The sequence below is a fragment of the Staurois parvus genome, unplaced genomic scaffold, assembly GCF_062004578.1.
Source record: "Staurois parvus isolate SC_StPar_1 unplaced genomic scaffold, SC_StPar_1.0 ptg000420l, whole genome shotgun sequence".
NCBI classification, from domain to species: Eukaryota; Metazoa; Chordata; class Amphibia; order Anura; family Ranidae; genus Staurois; species Staurois parvus.
In genome coordinates, this window is record NW_028318216.1 from 3,329,997 (window position 1) to 3,345,137 (window position 15,141).

The window sequence follows — 15,141 nt, forward strand, 5'->3', positions numbered from 1 at the left end:
CTCTTCCAGTTCCCGATGCTGTCCAGAGCCTTTTTTCATTATGAAAAATGCATTAAAAGCATTTTTAAGGTACTTAGATGGACAAAACACTGAACACAGGATGTTCCTATCAAGCTTGTCACACATTGTAATGACCATTCATACCTCAGACCTCTCCCACCCTTGGAAACAAAAGATATGTTAATGACCATTCACACCTCAAATTCCTCATGAAGACCCCCTGCCAGGAGGCCTTAATGACTCACTCCACCTGACACCTTCCCACCTTTGGAAACAAAAGAAATGTTAATGAGCAACTCACACCTAAGCTAATTTCAACACATACTGCTGTCTCTGCTTCTACTCTTTGTATTTCTCTGAAACAGTCTGAAATCGTTAAACATTTACCACTTTTCAGTGCATTCTGGGCATTTGGGAGGTTCTCCTGTGCTTATCTTTAAAAAACGCATATAAATGCAAACGCACTAACACGCATAAACGCGTTATGCAAACAAGGCTAAACGGACGTTTTTTAACCTACATTTCCAGCAGGTTTCATCATTCAGAAGTGTCCCGTGTACTGTGAAACTGTATCTTGGATTGTAGAAACACTAAGGGGTCATTCGTGTTCTGCAAGGGCACATTGAAATCAATTGTATCATGTGCAGATTTTTTCTGTGCAGGAATCTGCAACGTTTATAAAACTCATTGGAGCCCACATGAAAACTGATATAAACTGAGGTCTCTGCAAGTGATATCTGCATATCCTTTTCCTTAGGTTTTCTGCAGTTATGGTGTGAACAAGGCCTAAAACTAAAAACATATACTAAACCTGGAGAGTAGAAAACCTGGTGCAACTCTGTATAGAAACCAATCAGCTTGCAGGTTTTATTGCCAAAGCCTAATTGAATAAGCTGAAGTTAGATGCTGATTGGCTACCATGCACAGTTGCACCCAACTCTCCAGTTTTAGTAAATCAAACCCTATGGGTGGGTCTACTAAACAGATGATCAGTTTCAGCTCTTTATTGTTAACACGATCTTGCTAATTCTTGACCTCGCAGAATAGAAACTGGATAACAGTTATGCATTCTGGACTCAATACAATAATTCATACTTGAGAAGCCTAACATTTTTGCCTGATTTTCTGTCTGTGTTAATTTGTGAACTAATATGAAATCCTCCAAGTACAGGAATTCTTTTCCAGGGCAGATTCAACTACAAACTAGCAGATGCCATTTGGCAGTTTGCTTGACCTAGAAATTTCCTAGGCACCTGACATTCAAATATATCACAAGACCAGATTTACAAGTGCAGACAGCACCCTATTTATGTTTAATCTAAACCACACCTGATTGTCATCCCACGGATTTACTCATATGACTGATATCCTGTGTACCAGATTTTATTATGTGTTCACATTTTATTTGATCCTTTATGTCGTCATTAGACCGGATGTCGTGTTCTGCTAGCATCTTCTGTGGCTCTGTCACACGGAGGTATGCTGTGTGTGTCAGGACTGCGTAGTCTCTCATTTAATTTCTATCTCGGCAGACCCTGCTAATAAATGAGGCCAAAGTTAATGCCTATGATGTGTTGAATGCCTCACGCTGCAGCAAAGATCACTGTTTGGAATGAGCCATGACAAAACCACTTTTGTGCGTTTTTGCTCTGCTGACCATTGTTAGTATTAGTATGCATTGGGGCACAGAGGAACCACTGTTTGCTTTGCAGCACTTATGCCATGGTTTTGCTACAGCACATCCAGTCCCGCACTGCCAGCCTCTGATATCCTCTGGGAGGGGCGGGGAGTGGGCGGTCAGTGTTCTCTTTTGGGTTGTACCCCATGATGACATGCATGCGCTGCCTAGGAGTACCAGGAGGCTGTGAGTACAGCACACATCACTCTCTTGCCTTGGCTGGAAATAAGGAATATGCAAGTAGTGGTCTCCCAAAAAAAAAATATCCCCCCCCCAAAAAAAAAAAATCTGTTAGTTGGAAGTGGGGATTGGAGGAAAATTATAAAATTGAGGGCTGTAACGAACGTAATGCAAAAGTGGGCAAAGAATAGAGACGTCATTTAAATATCACTTGTTGATAGAGTAACTCTTCCTCTATAGTAACTCTTCTTTTTCATTGCAGGTAAAAAATATATTTCAAGCAGAAACAACATGCCATCATTGAGTTCTTGACAAAGGAAGGGTACAGGCTGTCTAAAATCCACAGAAGGATACAGAATGTTTACGGAGCTGACAAACAACAGTCACTGATGACAAGACGTTGCTCTTGTCAATGGTATCATCTCTAGAAATATTTTGTGGATGGCGGATGCACCCCTTGTTCATCAAGAACTCAGTGATGGCATGTTGCTTCTGCTTGGAATCCAATCTTTACCTCCAAAGAAAAAGAAAAGTTACCATAGAGTAAGAGTAAGTTACCAACTTGTGAAATTTGAACGGCCTATGTAAGTTAGTACACATTTCCATCCTCTCCTCGCTGTACCGCTCTATAGCAGTATTTATGCTATATGGCAGTCGGGAAGCGGTTAAAGTGGAACTAAACCCTCCCACTCTTTACAGCCAAGGAAACTGCTTCTGTTTGATCTGCAACTGCCATGGTGCTGCACATGTGATCAGTTATGACACCAGCCATCTGATGGTTTGACAGTTTGGTTGAGGACACAAACAAATGTGACAGTTGGCAATCCTGACATTCTAGGAAAGTAACAGTTTTTTTAAACCATTAAATTGATGGGTTTAGTTCTGCTCTATGATTTATTGCTGTACAGGGGCTCCTGGCTTCAGCAAAATGGCAGCCTCCAGCAAGAAGAAACCGGAGCAAAGCTGGAAGCAATGTAGAGCACACATTAATTTTGGTAGCATGATTCTTAATATGGAATGTACAGTGTGTTCCTTGCTAAAGAACATTATTTTGTTATGGGTAAAGTTCCACTTTGAAGAATATTTTTGGCTTTAATGTTTGGGGTTTATACACTATATTTCCTAAAGTATTGGGATGCCTACCTTAACATGCACATGAAATTAAATGGAATCCCAGTCTTAGTCCGTAGAGTTCAATATTGAGTTGGCCCACCCTTTGCAGCTATAACAGCTTCAACTCTTCTGGAAAGGCTGTCCACAAGGTTTAGGAGTGTGTCTATGGGAATGTTTAACCATTCTTCCAGAAGCACATTTGTGAGGTCAGGCAACAATGTCGGACGAGAAGGCCTGGCTCGCAGTATCCGCTCTAAATCATCCCAAAGGTGTTCTGTCGGGTTGAGGTCAGGACTCTGTGCAGGCCAGTCAAGTTCCTCCACCCCAAACTCGTTCCTCCATGTCTTTATGGATCTTGCTTTGTGCAAGGTTCATGTTGGAACAGGAAGGGGCCATCCCCAAACTGTTCCCACAAAGTTGGGAGCTTGATATTGTCCAAAATGTCTTGGTATGCTGACGCCTTAAGAGTTCCCGTCACTGAAACTAAGGGTCCAAGCCCAACCCCTGGAGAACAACCCCCACACCATAATCCCCCCTACATCAAACTTTACACTTGGCACAATGCAGTCAGACAAGTACCATTCTCCTGGCAACCGCCAAACCCAGACAGAGAAGCATGATCCGTCCCTCCAGAGAACACTTCTCCACTGCTCTAGAGCCCAGTGGCTGCGTGCTTTACACCACTGCATACGATATTTTGTATTGCACTTGGTGATGTATCCTCATCCATCTGTTTTTAGTGGACAGGATTGGATCAGATGCAGGTGGGTGTAAACTGACACATCGAGTCTGCTTGAAAAACTGACAGGAAGACCCGATCGGTCCGTTCGTGTGAAAGGGGCCTAAGCCTTCAATAGTAACCTCCATGTTTCCTTTAATCAGGCCTTTGATGGATCGAAATTCAGCTGGTTCAGCAGGGACTGGCTGAATTGTGAGCCATGTTTGGCTGCTGTCACTTGACAGAAGTTGGAAATTCTTTTTCCATTGCCAGTGGGCTGTTTCTGTAGATTACTGTATGTACAAATGTCAAATACCATGTCTCAGCGGCAGGGCTTGACAACTTTGCTTTGAATCTAGGAGCCAACTAAAAAAGTTAGGAGCCAGTTTTTTGTATTTTTTTTAGTGTGGGTTGTCAGCACCCAGGACTTCACGCGATACGATTTGCCGCACAACAATCACGGCAAAACTACACCATGTTTTAGGCACCATTGAAAATTATGGCACCTGAACCTGTGTTTTGTGATCAGTTATTCTGCCACAATCCCAAAAAGCCCAGGTGTGAATGGAGCCGCCCTGGTTCACGCATACATGATTTTGCATGTGTTTTAAAACTCAGATTTGCATGACAGACTACATAATGTGTTACTATTGAGTTGGTTCACACAGTTGCGATCCACACACATTGTATTTTCAGTGCCAGTGGTGAAAGTGGTCATTTTTTGTGTGAAATGTGTCCAGAATTAATGATACTTTACACACATGTTGCAGAGAGCATCCCATTCCAAATCGTTAGGTTTTTTTAACTGCTAGATATCGTTGTGTTTTCTTTTTTTTCCCGTCTGTCCATAATGAGTAAGCGTCGCCATAATTGTCGGTTCACTAGTAACACAAACATGTCCTCTGAGTCACGCTGTGTCACTTCTACCCTGCAAAATGCAGATTCTGCAGCTCACAGCAGATTTTTATGGCAAGAGTTTCCACTTATATATGATTGTTTACAAGTACATAACAGCTAGTCCGATTTCAGTCCTTGGTTTACAGTGCTGCCTACAAAATAAAAAAAAAAAAAAGAAAAAAAAACGCATCTCGAGGGCTCATCATGGGAAATACCTCTACTTCTTCAGGCCTATAGTATGTGATATATTGGAAACTGCAATGTGTAGCAACTGATTTCAGTTCACCATTTAAAGATCTTACTGCAGTGGAATGAAATTGTTGACTTTTATGGGCACCTGTACTTTGCAAATCATTGTCTCTTTTTTTTTCACTGAGCATATTCTATTCATATCATCACTTTTGTCGGATGCGTTGTATTGCAATTTTGAAGGTTCCTTACCACATGACTTGAATAGGACCACTATGGACAATGCATGCAAAATGCTACGTATAGGACTTTTCCCCAATATGCTACAAGACAATCGGCAAGCTTTATGGCAAGTAGTACAAACTCCCAAAGCCAGACTGTGCCACATCACTCATTACCAGATCCTCTCCTACTCTAGCGCTTTTCTCTCTCCAATAGATTATTAGGCTACGTTCACACTAACTTTGTTAGCAGGCGTCGGGCGTTTGGGAAGCGTTTTTAATGCTTCTCAAACGCCTATGAAAATTCTGCACATGGCAGCACACAGTGCTGTTCACACTGAAGGGTAGCATCGTGGCAAAACTGACGCCTCATGTCTAGTTAGGAGTTGAAGCCTCCCATTCAAGTCTATGGTGCCCTTCCTCAAACGCCTGGCAGGCGAGCAATTTGCGGAGCGTTAATACCATTTACCTTCATTATAGGCATTTGTGGTGCAGTTTTAACGCTTGGCAAACGCCTCAAAACCATGCATAGGGCATTTGGGGAGCATTTGAGGAGCATTAAAAATGCTTCCCAAACACCTGTCTACCGCCTGTTAAACGCTATAGGGGCGTTTGACAAGAGTTAAAAATAAGTCAAGTGTGAACGAGCCCTTAAGCTCACCATATGTGGTTTTAATTTCTGCCAATTCAGTAGAAAATTTGAGCTGTGGGTGGCCTTGTTAGCACAACCTAGCTTGACAAAACTTGATAAAAAAAAAAAAATCAAAAGACCTAGGTGGAAAATTAATGGTCGAATATCAGATGCAGTTACTGTTTGGGTATTCAAGCAGCCGCCTAATGTGGGTAGAGGGATCTTTTGATTGATCAAATGTGTAACTAGTAGCTTCACACTTGCAAATGGGTCCATTTGTGATTAGATGTGGGAGACCCAGCAGAGGTTCCATGTGCTTACCTGCAGACAGGAAGGCCCATTTAAAGCAAAGGGTGGCTGACAGATTTGTGGCCAGTCACAGGTAGTCTCTTCAGCAGCGTACGGTCAAAAACAGCTGCGGGAACTCTCTGCCTCCCATTGCTTTTAATTGGGCTTCCCATCTGCAGCTAAAAGCAGGGAATCCCCTCTCCGTCATTAACATCTAATTGCAAATGGACTACTTGCAAGTGTGAATGAGGCCTTAGTTCTAAAGGTGGTGTACTGGTGCAATGTTAGGGGTTGTATTCAACGATCAGCTAAAACCACCAAAACAGTCTTGCCCCATTGAAGCATGAATACCACTAGACCTCTGAAGGTATGTCATGGTATTTGGCACTGAGCCATCAATAGCAGATGCTTTTATATCTTGTAAGTTGCGGGGTCGGGCTTCCATGGATCAGACTTGTTTTTACAGAAAATTCAACAGATGCTTGGAGGATTGAGATCTGGAGGCCGAGTCAACACCTCAAACATGTGTTCTTCACACCATTCTTGAACCATTTTTGCAGTGTGGAAAGGCACATTATCCTGCTAAAAAGAGGCAGCTGCCATCAGGGAATACTGTTTCCACCATGTTTAGGTAGGTAGTACAAGTCAAGTAACAGCCTCATAAATTGTAGGATCCAAGGTTTCCCAGCAGAACATTGCCCAAAGCATCACACTGCTGCTGCCGGCTTGCCTTCTTCCCATACTGCATCCTCGCACTCTCTCTGAGTAAATGATATGCACACACTTGGCTATCCACAAGATGTAAAAGAAAATGTGATTTATCAGACCAGGCCACCTTCTTCCATTGCTCCATGACCCGGTTCTGATGCTCAAATGCTCATTGTAGTCCCTTTTGGCTGTGGATACAGCTCAGCATGGGCATCCTGACCGGTCTGCTGCTACGCAACCCCATACACAACAAACTGCGATGCCCGTTTTTTTTCTGCTTTCAATAGAACAGCTTCATGGACAACATGTTCACTTGCTGCCCCACTGACTTTCAGATGCCATTCTAACGAGACATTCATTGTTCCTCACTTAACCTGCCAATTTACAATGCATCCTCATTTCTCAGTATAGCTCCCCTTTTTTAATAGAATATTGTTCTGATTTTCAAATATACACAAGACTGACAGAAACACTTCCCACCCCACTAACAACAACATTCCTAAAGTGCTCGTAAAGGCGTAAGGTTTTTTTTTTTTTTGTTCATGAATTTCCTGCAGTAAAGTATAAAACCTTCTCTGTGCAGCAGCCCTCCCTAAAACTTACCTGAGCCTCATTGCAATTCAGCAATGTGCATGAGAGCCTCGGCTCTCCAGGGACTCTTCCTTCTCATTGGCTGAGACAGCAGTGGGAGTCATTGGCGGGGGTGGAGGGAGCGGAGCATAGCTGCAGCTCTGTGTATGAATGGACATGCATAGCAGTGGCTTGGATGCTTGCTGTGGGGCACTAGGCAGGAGGGAGGGGCCAGAAGCGTCGGTGGGGGACCTGAGGAGAGGAGGATCAGGGCTGCTCTGTGCAGAACTACTTATGATAATCTGAAGGAAAAAAGCTCTCGATCTTATAGCAGCCAGTTAGGTTGCCCCTTTCACATTCCAGTATTGCACTGGGAGAGTAAAATAGAATCGATCCAATGCCCCTTCTCAGACACGTTTATATGTATGGTCCATTTATTATAATTTTTCCTTTTGTAGCAAGGACTTACAACCAAATATGTTGAGTCTGGATATCTGTGATGTGCTGAGATACCATGCTGTGGGTTTGTCATGGTGGGATATGTAGTCAATGTAGATTCCTATGAAGCAGTGTATGTCCAGCTTAGTCATAAGTAAAACTGGTATTTATACACTCTCCGGCCACTTTATTAGGTACACCTTGCTAGTACTGGGTTGGACCCCCTTTTGCCTTCAGAAGTGCCTTAATTCATTGTGACATAGATTCAACAAGGTGTTGGAAACATTCCTCTGAGGATTTTGGTCCATATTGACGTGATAGCATCACGCAGTTGCTGCAGATTTGTCAGCTGCACATCCATGATGTGAATCTCCCATTCCACCACATCAAAAAGGTGCTCTATGGACTTGAGATCTGGTGACTGTGGAGGCCATTGGAGTACAGTGAACTCATTGTCATGCTCAAGAAACTAGTTTGAGATGATTTGAGGTTTGTGACATGGTGCATTATCCTGCTGGAAGTAGCATTAGAAGATGCCAAGAAAATATCCCCCACACCATTACACCACCACCAGCCTAAACCATTGACATAAGGCAGAATGGATCCATGTTTTCATGTTGTTTATGCCAAATTCTGATTCTACCATCTGAATGGCACAGCTAAAATTAAGACTCAGGCCAGGCAATGTTCTTCCAATCTTCTATTGTCCAATTTTGGTGCACCTGTGTGAATTGTAGTCTTCATTTCCTGTTAGCTGACAGGAGTGGCACTCGGCGTGGTCTTCTGCTGCTGTAGCCTGTTTGCTTCAAGATTCAACTGGTTGTGCGTTCAGAGATGGTATTCTGCATACCTTGGTTATAACAAGTGGTTATTTGGGTTACTGTTGTTCTATCATCTTTACCCAGTCTGCCCATTCTCCTGTGACATTAACAAGGATTTTCATCCACACAACTGCCGCTCACTGGATATTTTCTCTTTTTCGGACTATTCTCTGTAAACCCCGGAGACAGTTGTGCTTGAAAATCCCAGTAGATCAGCAGTTCTTGAAATTCTCCCAATAGCCCATCTGGCACCAACAACCATTCCGCGTTCAAAGTCATGTAAAACCCCCTTTTTCTCATTCTGTTGCTCGGTTTTAACTTCAAGTCGTCTTCACCACGTCTAGATGCCTAAATGCATTGAGTTGCTGCCATGTGATTGGCTGATTAGCAGTTTGTGTTACCAAGCAATTGAACAGGTGAACCTAATAGAGGCCGGTGAGTGTATAATATTAAGCATTTTTAATAATACTTTTATAATAATAATCATTATTAATATGCTTCTGCTGCATATCAGTGTTACACATTTTCATCTGTTTTTTTAATCTTTTTGTCCACACCCTATCAAGATGTATTCTTGGTTTTAAAAATAACTTTTGGAGCGTAGTGAATCTAAACAACATCGTTCCCACTTCCCCCATCCATTCCAGAATGAAATCAGCCCCAGGTGATAGAGAAACATTGCAGGCCTCTAATAAATGCAATGGCCTGAGGAAGGCTGCATAGAAGCTTCATTAACGTATCCTGTACATTGCAGATTGCAGGGTTGTGTTATTGTGACATTGTCTCGGACTGACTTTTGCTTTTCATCTGCAGGCGGTTTTGCCCTGGTCTTCCTGGTTCGCACCAGCAATGGGATGCGGCGTGCTCTGAAACGCATGTATGTGAATAATGAACATGACCTCCAGGTTTGCAAGCGGGAGATACAAATCATGGTAATTACCTTTCTTGATGCCCTAGAACATCTCTGGTACTATACAACCCATCTATGATGTGTAACCCTGTCATCGCTGCAGTTACTGATCCAGCTAACCGTCTGACTCCATGCAAAAGGCGTAACATTGCTTTCTAAATACAGGGATGCATTGTGATGATAAGCTATGCATGTCACAACTCTGAGCAGTGGAGACTAAGACATCATTGGAAAATGTAAATTCAGAGGTCACCTCCAGTGCAAACCACATGTTCCAGAGATCATTAGATATAAAGATATAGGTATCTGAAGCTACATGCAGACCATGATTTCCTCTATGAGAAATCAAGAGTCAAGCTTCACCCCCCCCCCCCCCCCCTCAATATATCAGTGACTCTGCCCATCACATTATTGGACTAGATAGGAGAGGTTGGTGTAGGGCGGGGATCAGAAATCCGTAGATCACAGCCTAGTGACTGGTAGATTGCAGTATGGGCTTGATGACCTGCCATTCGAGGGCATTGAACAGAGTGCAGTGCAGAGTGACTGCTTGTAAAGTTGGCGCTGTAGTAGGGAGCAAGAGCGAGATAAGCTGATGCCTCCTCTCTAGTTCTGGTTAAGAAATGTTTTTACCACCCCAGCTGCACACCCTTTAGCTGCAGTCACCAGGGGTGTACATATGCCGCAGCAGGAGTTATATGCCCTGTCATGGCTGTTGGGTGTAGCACCTGCCAAGCATGACCCATTCAAGTGAATGAGGCTGCTGTGCAAGTGCCCTTGTGCAGTACAGCAAACAAAGGATTGAAGCAGGCAGCATTGTGTTGCTTTCTCACCAGCTGGTTTATCTCCTTGGACCCCACAGTAGCATGAAATTATGGTGCGCTTGCAGAGTGACCCCATTAATTGAATGGGTTGCGATTGGCAGGTGGTAGCACCCACCAAAGGCAACAGGGGGCTTAATTCCTGCTGCCGCATATGTACACCGTTTGGCTGCTGCCGCAGCAGCTAATTGTGGGGGGGGTAGGGAATGGGGCTGGTAAAGCAACTAATCAACCACAAATGCAACTAAAGGCTTATTCACAAGTGCAGCAGGCACTGCTGCTCCTTTTGAAAAGCGATCTCCGTTTGTTTGGCAGATGGTGAGGGGGCGATATGTTGCCTCCTCACCACCTGATTTAAACACATGATTGTCGTGCACTTGATTGAGACACAATAGTACAGCAATTAGACGTTTAAATCAGGTGTGAGGATGCGACACTGTGCTTGGTGATCTTTGACTTCTCCCATGTTGTTCAGGTAGATCTCCACCTATTTAAGATTAACTAGGGATTGGTGTAGGGGATTTGCTATATTTTCACTGGAAAAAGTTGACTGTTGTATAATCATTTCGCCTGCCTATATCTACCACTCAATCTACTGATTTTAGACATGTTTCTCCATTCAGATGCCTTGTTTAAATGTTGGTGATTTTTTTTTTTGTACAGACCTGTTTAGTTTCAGGTTTTCACTACCTGCAGCCCTAGTGCTTTCCCCAGCTTCCACAAAGACAGATGGCGGCCAAAGAATAACAAGAAATTACAGGGCCATGCTGCCCATGAAGGGCACACCATCCAAAACAAAGACCTTCACCATGCTTTCATGTACACCTGTCAAAGGAATATGGCACTGGCAAATGCTGGCCTCCTTCTCAATTTGCCAATTGACTAGCACTGTTTGTCTTCAGATCCATAACAAGCAGGAAGTATTCAAGTAGAAGTATTGCAGGCCATAGACGGGTCGAAAACCGGTCATTTAAAAAAAAAAAAAAAAAAAACAGTAAAAAAAATCGGCCGATTTTCGTCCCGTCTACGCTGGCATTTAATCATTTCTGTCCCTGCAGAGAGCTCTGCTATTATATTTGACATGAAAAGTATTGCCGTTGCAACAATGTATCCATTTCGGATACAGATGGTTTTATTCGGATACAAATAGATACATTGTTGCAACCGCAATACTTTTTCATGTGAAATATAATAGCGGACTGGAATTCTTTTTCCTCTTCTTTTTCCTCTTCTTTTTCCTCTTCTTCTTCTTTTTCCTCTTCTTCTTCTTTTTCCTCTTCTTCTTCTTTTTCCTCTTCTTCTTCTTTTTCCTCTGCTTCTTCTTTTTCCTCTTCTTCTTCTTTTTCCTCTTCTTCTTCTTTTTCCTCTTCTTCTTCTTTTTCCTCTTCTTCTTCTTTTTCCTCTTCTTCTTCTTTTTCCTCTTCTTATTTTTCTTCTTATTTTTCCTCCTCCCTCCTCTTCCTCTTCCTCCTCTCATGCGCAGAGTTTTTTTTTTTATCAGTAAAAAGATCGTCTGATTTGCCCATCATTGCCGGGAAAATCGGCCGATCGGCAAAATAGCACGATTTTTTTTTCAACTTCACCAATCGAAAAAAAGTGCCAACATCCTGAAAAATGGCCGACCAATTAACACACGAACTGCGAAAATCAGCCAATTTTTTTTTTTTTCCTGGCCAAAAAATCGGCCGATTTTCGACCCGTCTATGGCCTGCATTAGACAGTCAAGCAAGTAGCAGTAGCATTTTCATAAGTGATCACACAATATGAGTTGATGTTGTATATTGCTCCTCTAAAGCTGACCATAGAGGATTTTTTTTTCTTCTTTTGATCAGCCAATGAACTGTTTGAAAAAAAAATGTTCCCGTCCACAAAACTCAGGTAGATGGAGGAATCCTTCCCGCTGTTTTATTGAATTCTGACAGCAGGGACTCCTCCAGTATCAGGTTACACTGATCAGCACTGCAGCCCCTGGTCAAACGAAAGATTTCCAAAAGTCCCATTTGACAGAGATTGATCGTTCGATTGATTGTTGAACAGGAACGGGCATAGATGGATCGAAGTTTGGCTGGTCACCGCTGAACTGGCTGAATTTCAATCCATCTATGGCCAGCTTAACTAAGGAAAGAACTGCCGTGCAATGGTTAAAAATTAATAGATATTTTGGCTGGCTCGCATTTAGGTAACTAATTAATGTATTTTTTTTTCCAGTTCCTACAGGTATACATAGGCTGTGCAAAGATTTTAACATTGCTTCTGTTAATGGCATAGTTCATAGGTAACTAAGAAATATTCGTGAAGACTATGCTGCATCAGTCAGCAATCTCTTAAAAGATCAGGAAAAAGCTTTAGCGTTCAAGTCATGTTTATCTAAGAAAAGAGCTGTTTCCCTTTACTGCGCATACTGTATTATAACAGAAAATATATGTGCATTTTGAAGAAATCATGACCAGTAAGTAAGCACAGAGGTCATTTGGAAGGGGACGTTATTGGATTAATGAAAGGCTGTCCATTGAACAGTCAACTTTATTTTGATACTTGCCTAGGTTTTAATGAAAATGTTCTCAGTTCATAAATTGCTGTATTGTGTTTTTCTTGCAGAGGGATCTCTCTGGGCACAAGAACATCGTCGGGTACATAGATTCCAGTATTAATTCTGTGAGCAGTGGAGATGTTTGGGAGGTGCTTATACTTATGGATTACTGTAGAGGTGAGATTTAAATATTTGTTTTCATCTAGCTAATTTAAAATAGTTGTAAAACCTTAAAGACTAAGTTCACCTTTAAGGGAAAAGTAAGTAGTTTTTATTTTTTCAGAAAATTTGCATTTATTATTTTTCCCTGCAAAGCATTGCACCCGTGATCAGTGGATCGCAGCACATGCGTAGTCCATCGAGAACTACAAGTGGTCTGCCGCGGTGGAAGATGGTACTTGTAGTTTTTCCATTCACAGAGATCTGTGAATGGAAAAACTACGAGTGTTGGAACATATTACACCCTAAATATATGTGTAACATATAACATGTTCCAAAGGTAAACTCATCCTTTAAAGCAGATGTTAAGGCTAGAGAAAACCTGCCTTTTAAATGCTGCCACCCTTACTGTCCTGCCATCGCTCTGCATACAGTTAAGCACAAATTGTGATTTTTTTTTTTTTTTTTTTAATTTAGCTTAACAAAGCACCAGCCCTTCTGCGTGATGTATGGCTGGTAGGAGGAGACTCCATCCCCCTCTTAACACCTAGAGCATCGTACGCCTGTTCGTGATTTCTGTGTCCTCTAGGGAATTACGCCATGTTGTTGGGCCTGCACATCACACATAGCAACAATGGCTTTGAGGGCATGTAACCACATAAAAATTCAAGGAAAAAAAGGTATTTAAGTTTTGACTTCTGCTTGTTTTTATGCAGAGTAATGGGAGCAGTGGGTACAGCAGAATTTACCGGAGAGGTGTTTTAGAGCCTAAACTGAGCCTTTTACTCAGCAAATATCAATTCTATTCTATGGAGGATACAGTGTGTAAAACAAGACTAATCGCTTCATTATAACATTTTTAATAAGCATTTTCAAAACCGTGACCTTGGTTTCACCCAAGTCTGCTGACCTGAAACAGAAAGGCCCTATTCCAGTTGTATATGGAATCTGGAGGGGGAGTGAAAAATATCACAGCCAGGAGGGTGATTGTGATTTTCTTGCTGCATGACGTTTGAGCTAAGGCTTGGCCATAAACAGTTCGTTTTTATTTCGTTCAGCCAGTGGACTGAACAAAAAAGATCTAACAGATTCTTCCACCCACACAAGCAAGGTGTATGGGAAAACTCTCTCCTTCCTACCTGTGTCAGAAATATATTGATCGGTAGCTGCAGCCACTGATCGTTGGAAAACTTCCCAACATGTCCCTTTTCATAGAAGTTGATTAATTAACTTCTAATAAGTGGGGAAGGCCACACACTGAGGGCTGTTGGCTTTGCTGGACCAGCCAAACTTCAATCAGTGTATCGTCAACTTAACCCCTCCGAGGGCAAATGCTGTGGGGCATATTTATAAAGCAGTAAATGTGACTTCCAGTGAACATTGACTGGTGGTTAATCAGTTACTCTCATTAAACGCATCACCCTGGAAGATTTACCTGCAGAGATTTTTTTGGTGGATTTCAGATTCACTGCTTTACATGCCCTTGTGTAATAAATAATAAAATGGGGAAGGAAGATTTAAAATGCAATCTGCTGTGTGAATTTGCTCATTGCAGGCCAATTTTATAAGCTCAGTAGACTTCTAGTCTATTGACCTGACTTATAGGGAAGCATTGAGAGAGGGAAGCATCAAATAAGCCATTCTGTGCATTTTTTTTTTCCAAGGTTAATGTGAAGGTTTGGCAAAAAAAAGGTTTTATCTAAATGACTGTATATAGGACAAGGAAACATCACTTTGAAGGAAAGAAGATCTTACTATGTAGGAAGCGGTTCTCTACTTTGTGAGTGGTTAAGCTCTGGAATGCCCTTCCGCATAAGATAGTAATAGGAAAATCAATAATGAAATTTAATATGGTTTAGGTAATTTTCTTAAAGCTAATGGTATCCAAATCATCATTGCTAACTAAAGATGGCTTTTTTTTTCCTGAAAGCCAGCTCAGCCACAGTAGCTCAGGAATGTTTGTTTTGTAATTTACTGGACCAAACCACTGGTGTTTGTCAGCGGCTGACATTGATGAACAAATGTGTTTTTTTTTTTTTTTTTAATTTTAATTACTATATAAACATGCCCTGCCTGTCAAAAAATGACAGTTCAGCCAGTCTTTTGTGATCTTGGCATGAGTTGCCAAGACCTATTTAGTTTACAAGTATATTTGTGATACTGATCTCTGCTATAACCATATACTTTATATTCTAAACTATATGAGTTAAAGCCTACAGATTTGATTAACATTTACCTGAGGGACACTAATAAAGACATAATGTTGTCT

At 41.9% G+C, this 15,141-nt stretch overlaps 1 protein-coding gene across 8 annotated transcripts in view; it reads left to right on the forward strand.

Annotated features, from left to right (window-relative positions):
* Positions 1 to 15,141, forward strand: part of AAK1 (AP2 associated kinase 1) — a 160,539-nt gene that overhangs the window by 48,557 nt on the left and 96,841 nt on the right. For all 8 annotated transcript variants that reach the window (XM_089687204.1, XM_089687196.1, XM_089687199.1 and 5 more), the window contains exons 2-3: positions 9,266 to 9,384; positions 12,782 to 12,890. In XM_089687204.1, the coding sequence (XP_089543330.1) occupies positions 9,266 to 9,384; positions 12,782 to 12,890 (228 nt within the window). The remainder of the gene's footprint in view (positions 1 to 9,265; positions 9,385 to 12,781; positions 12,891 to 15,141) is intronic.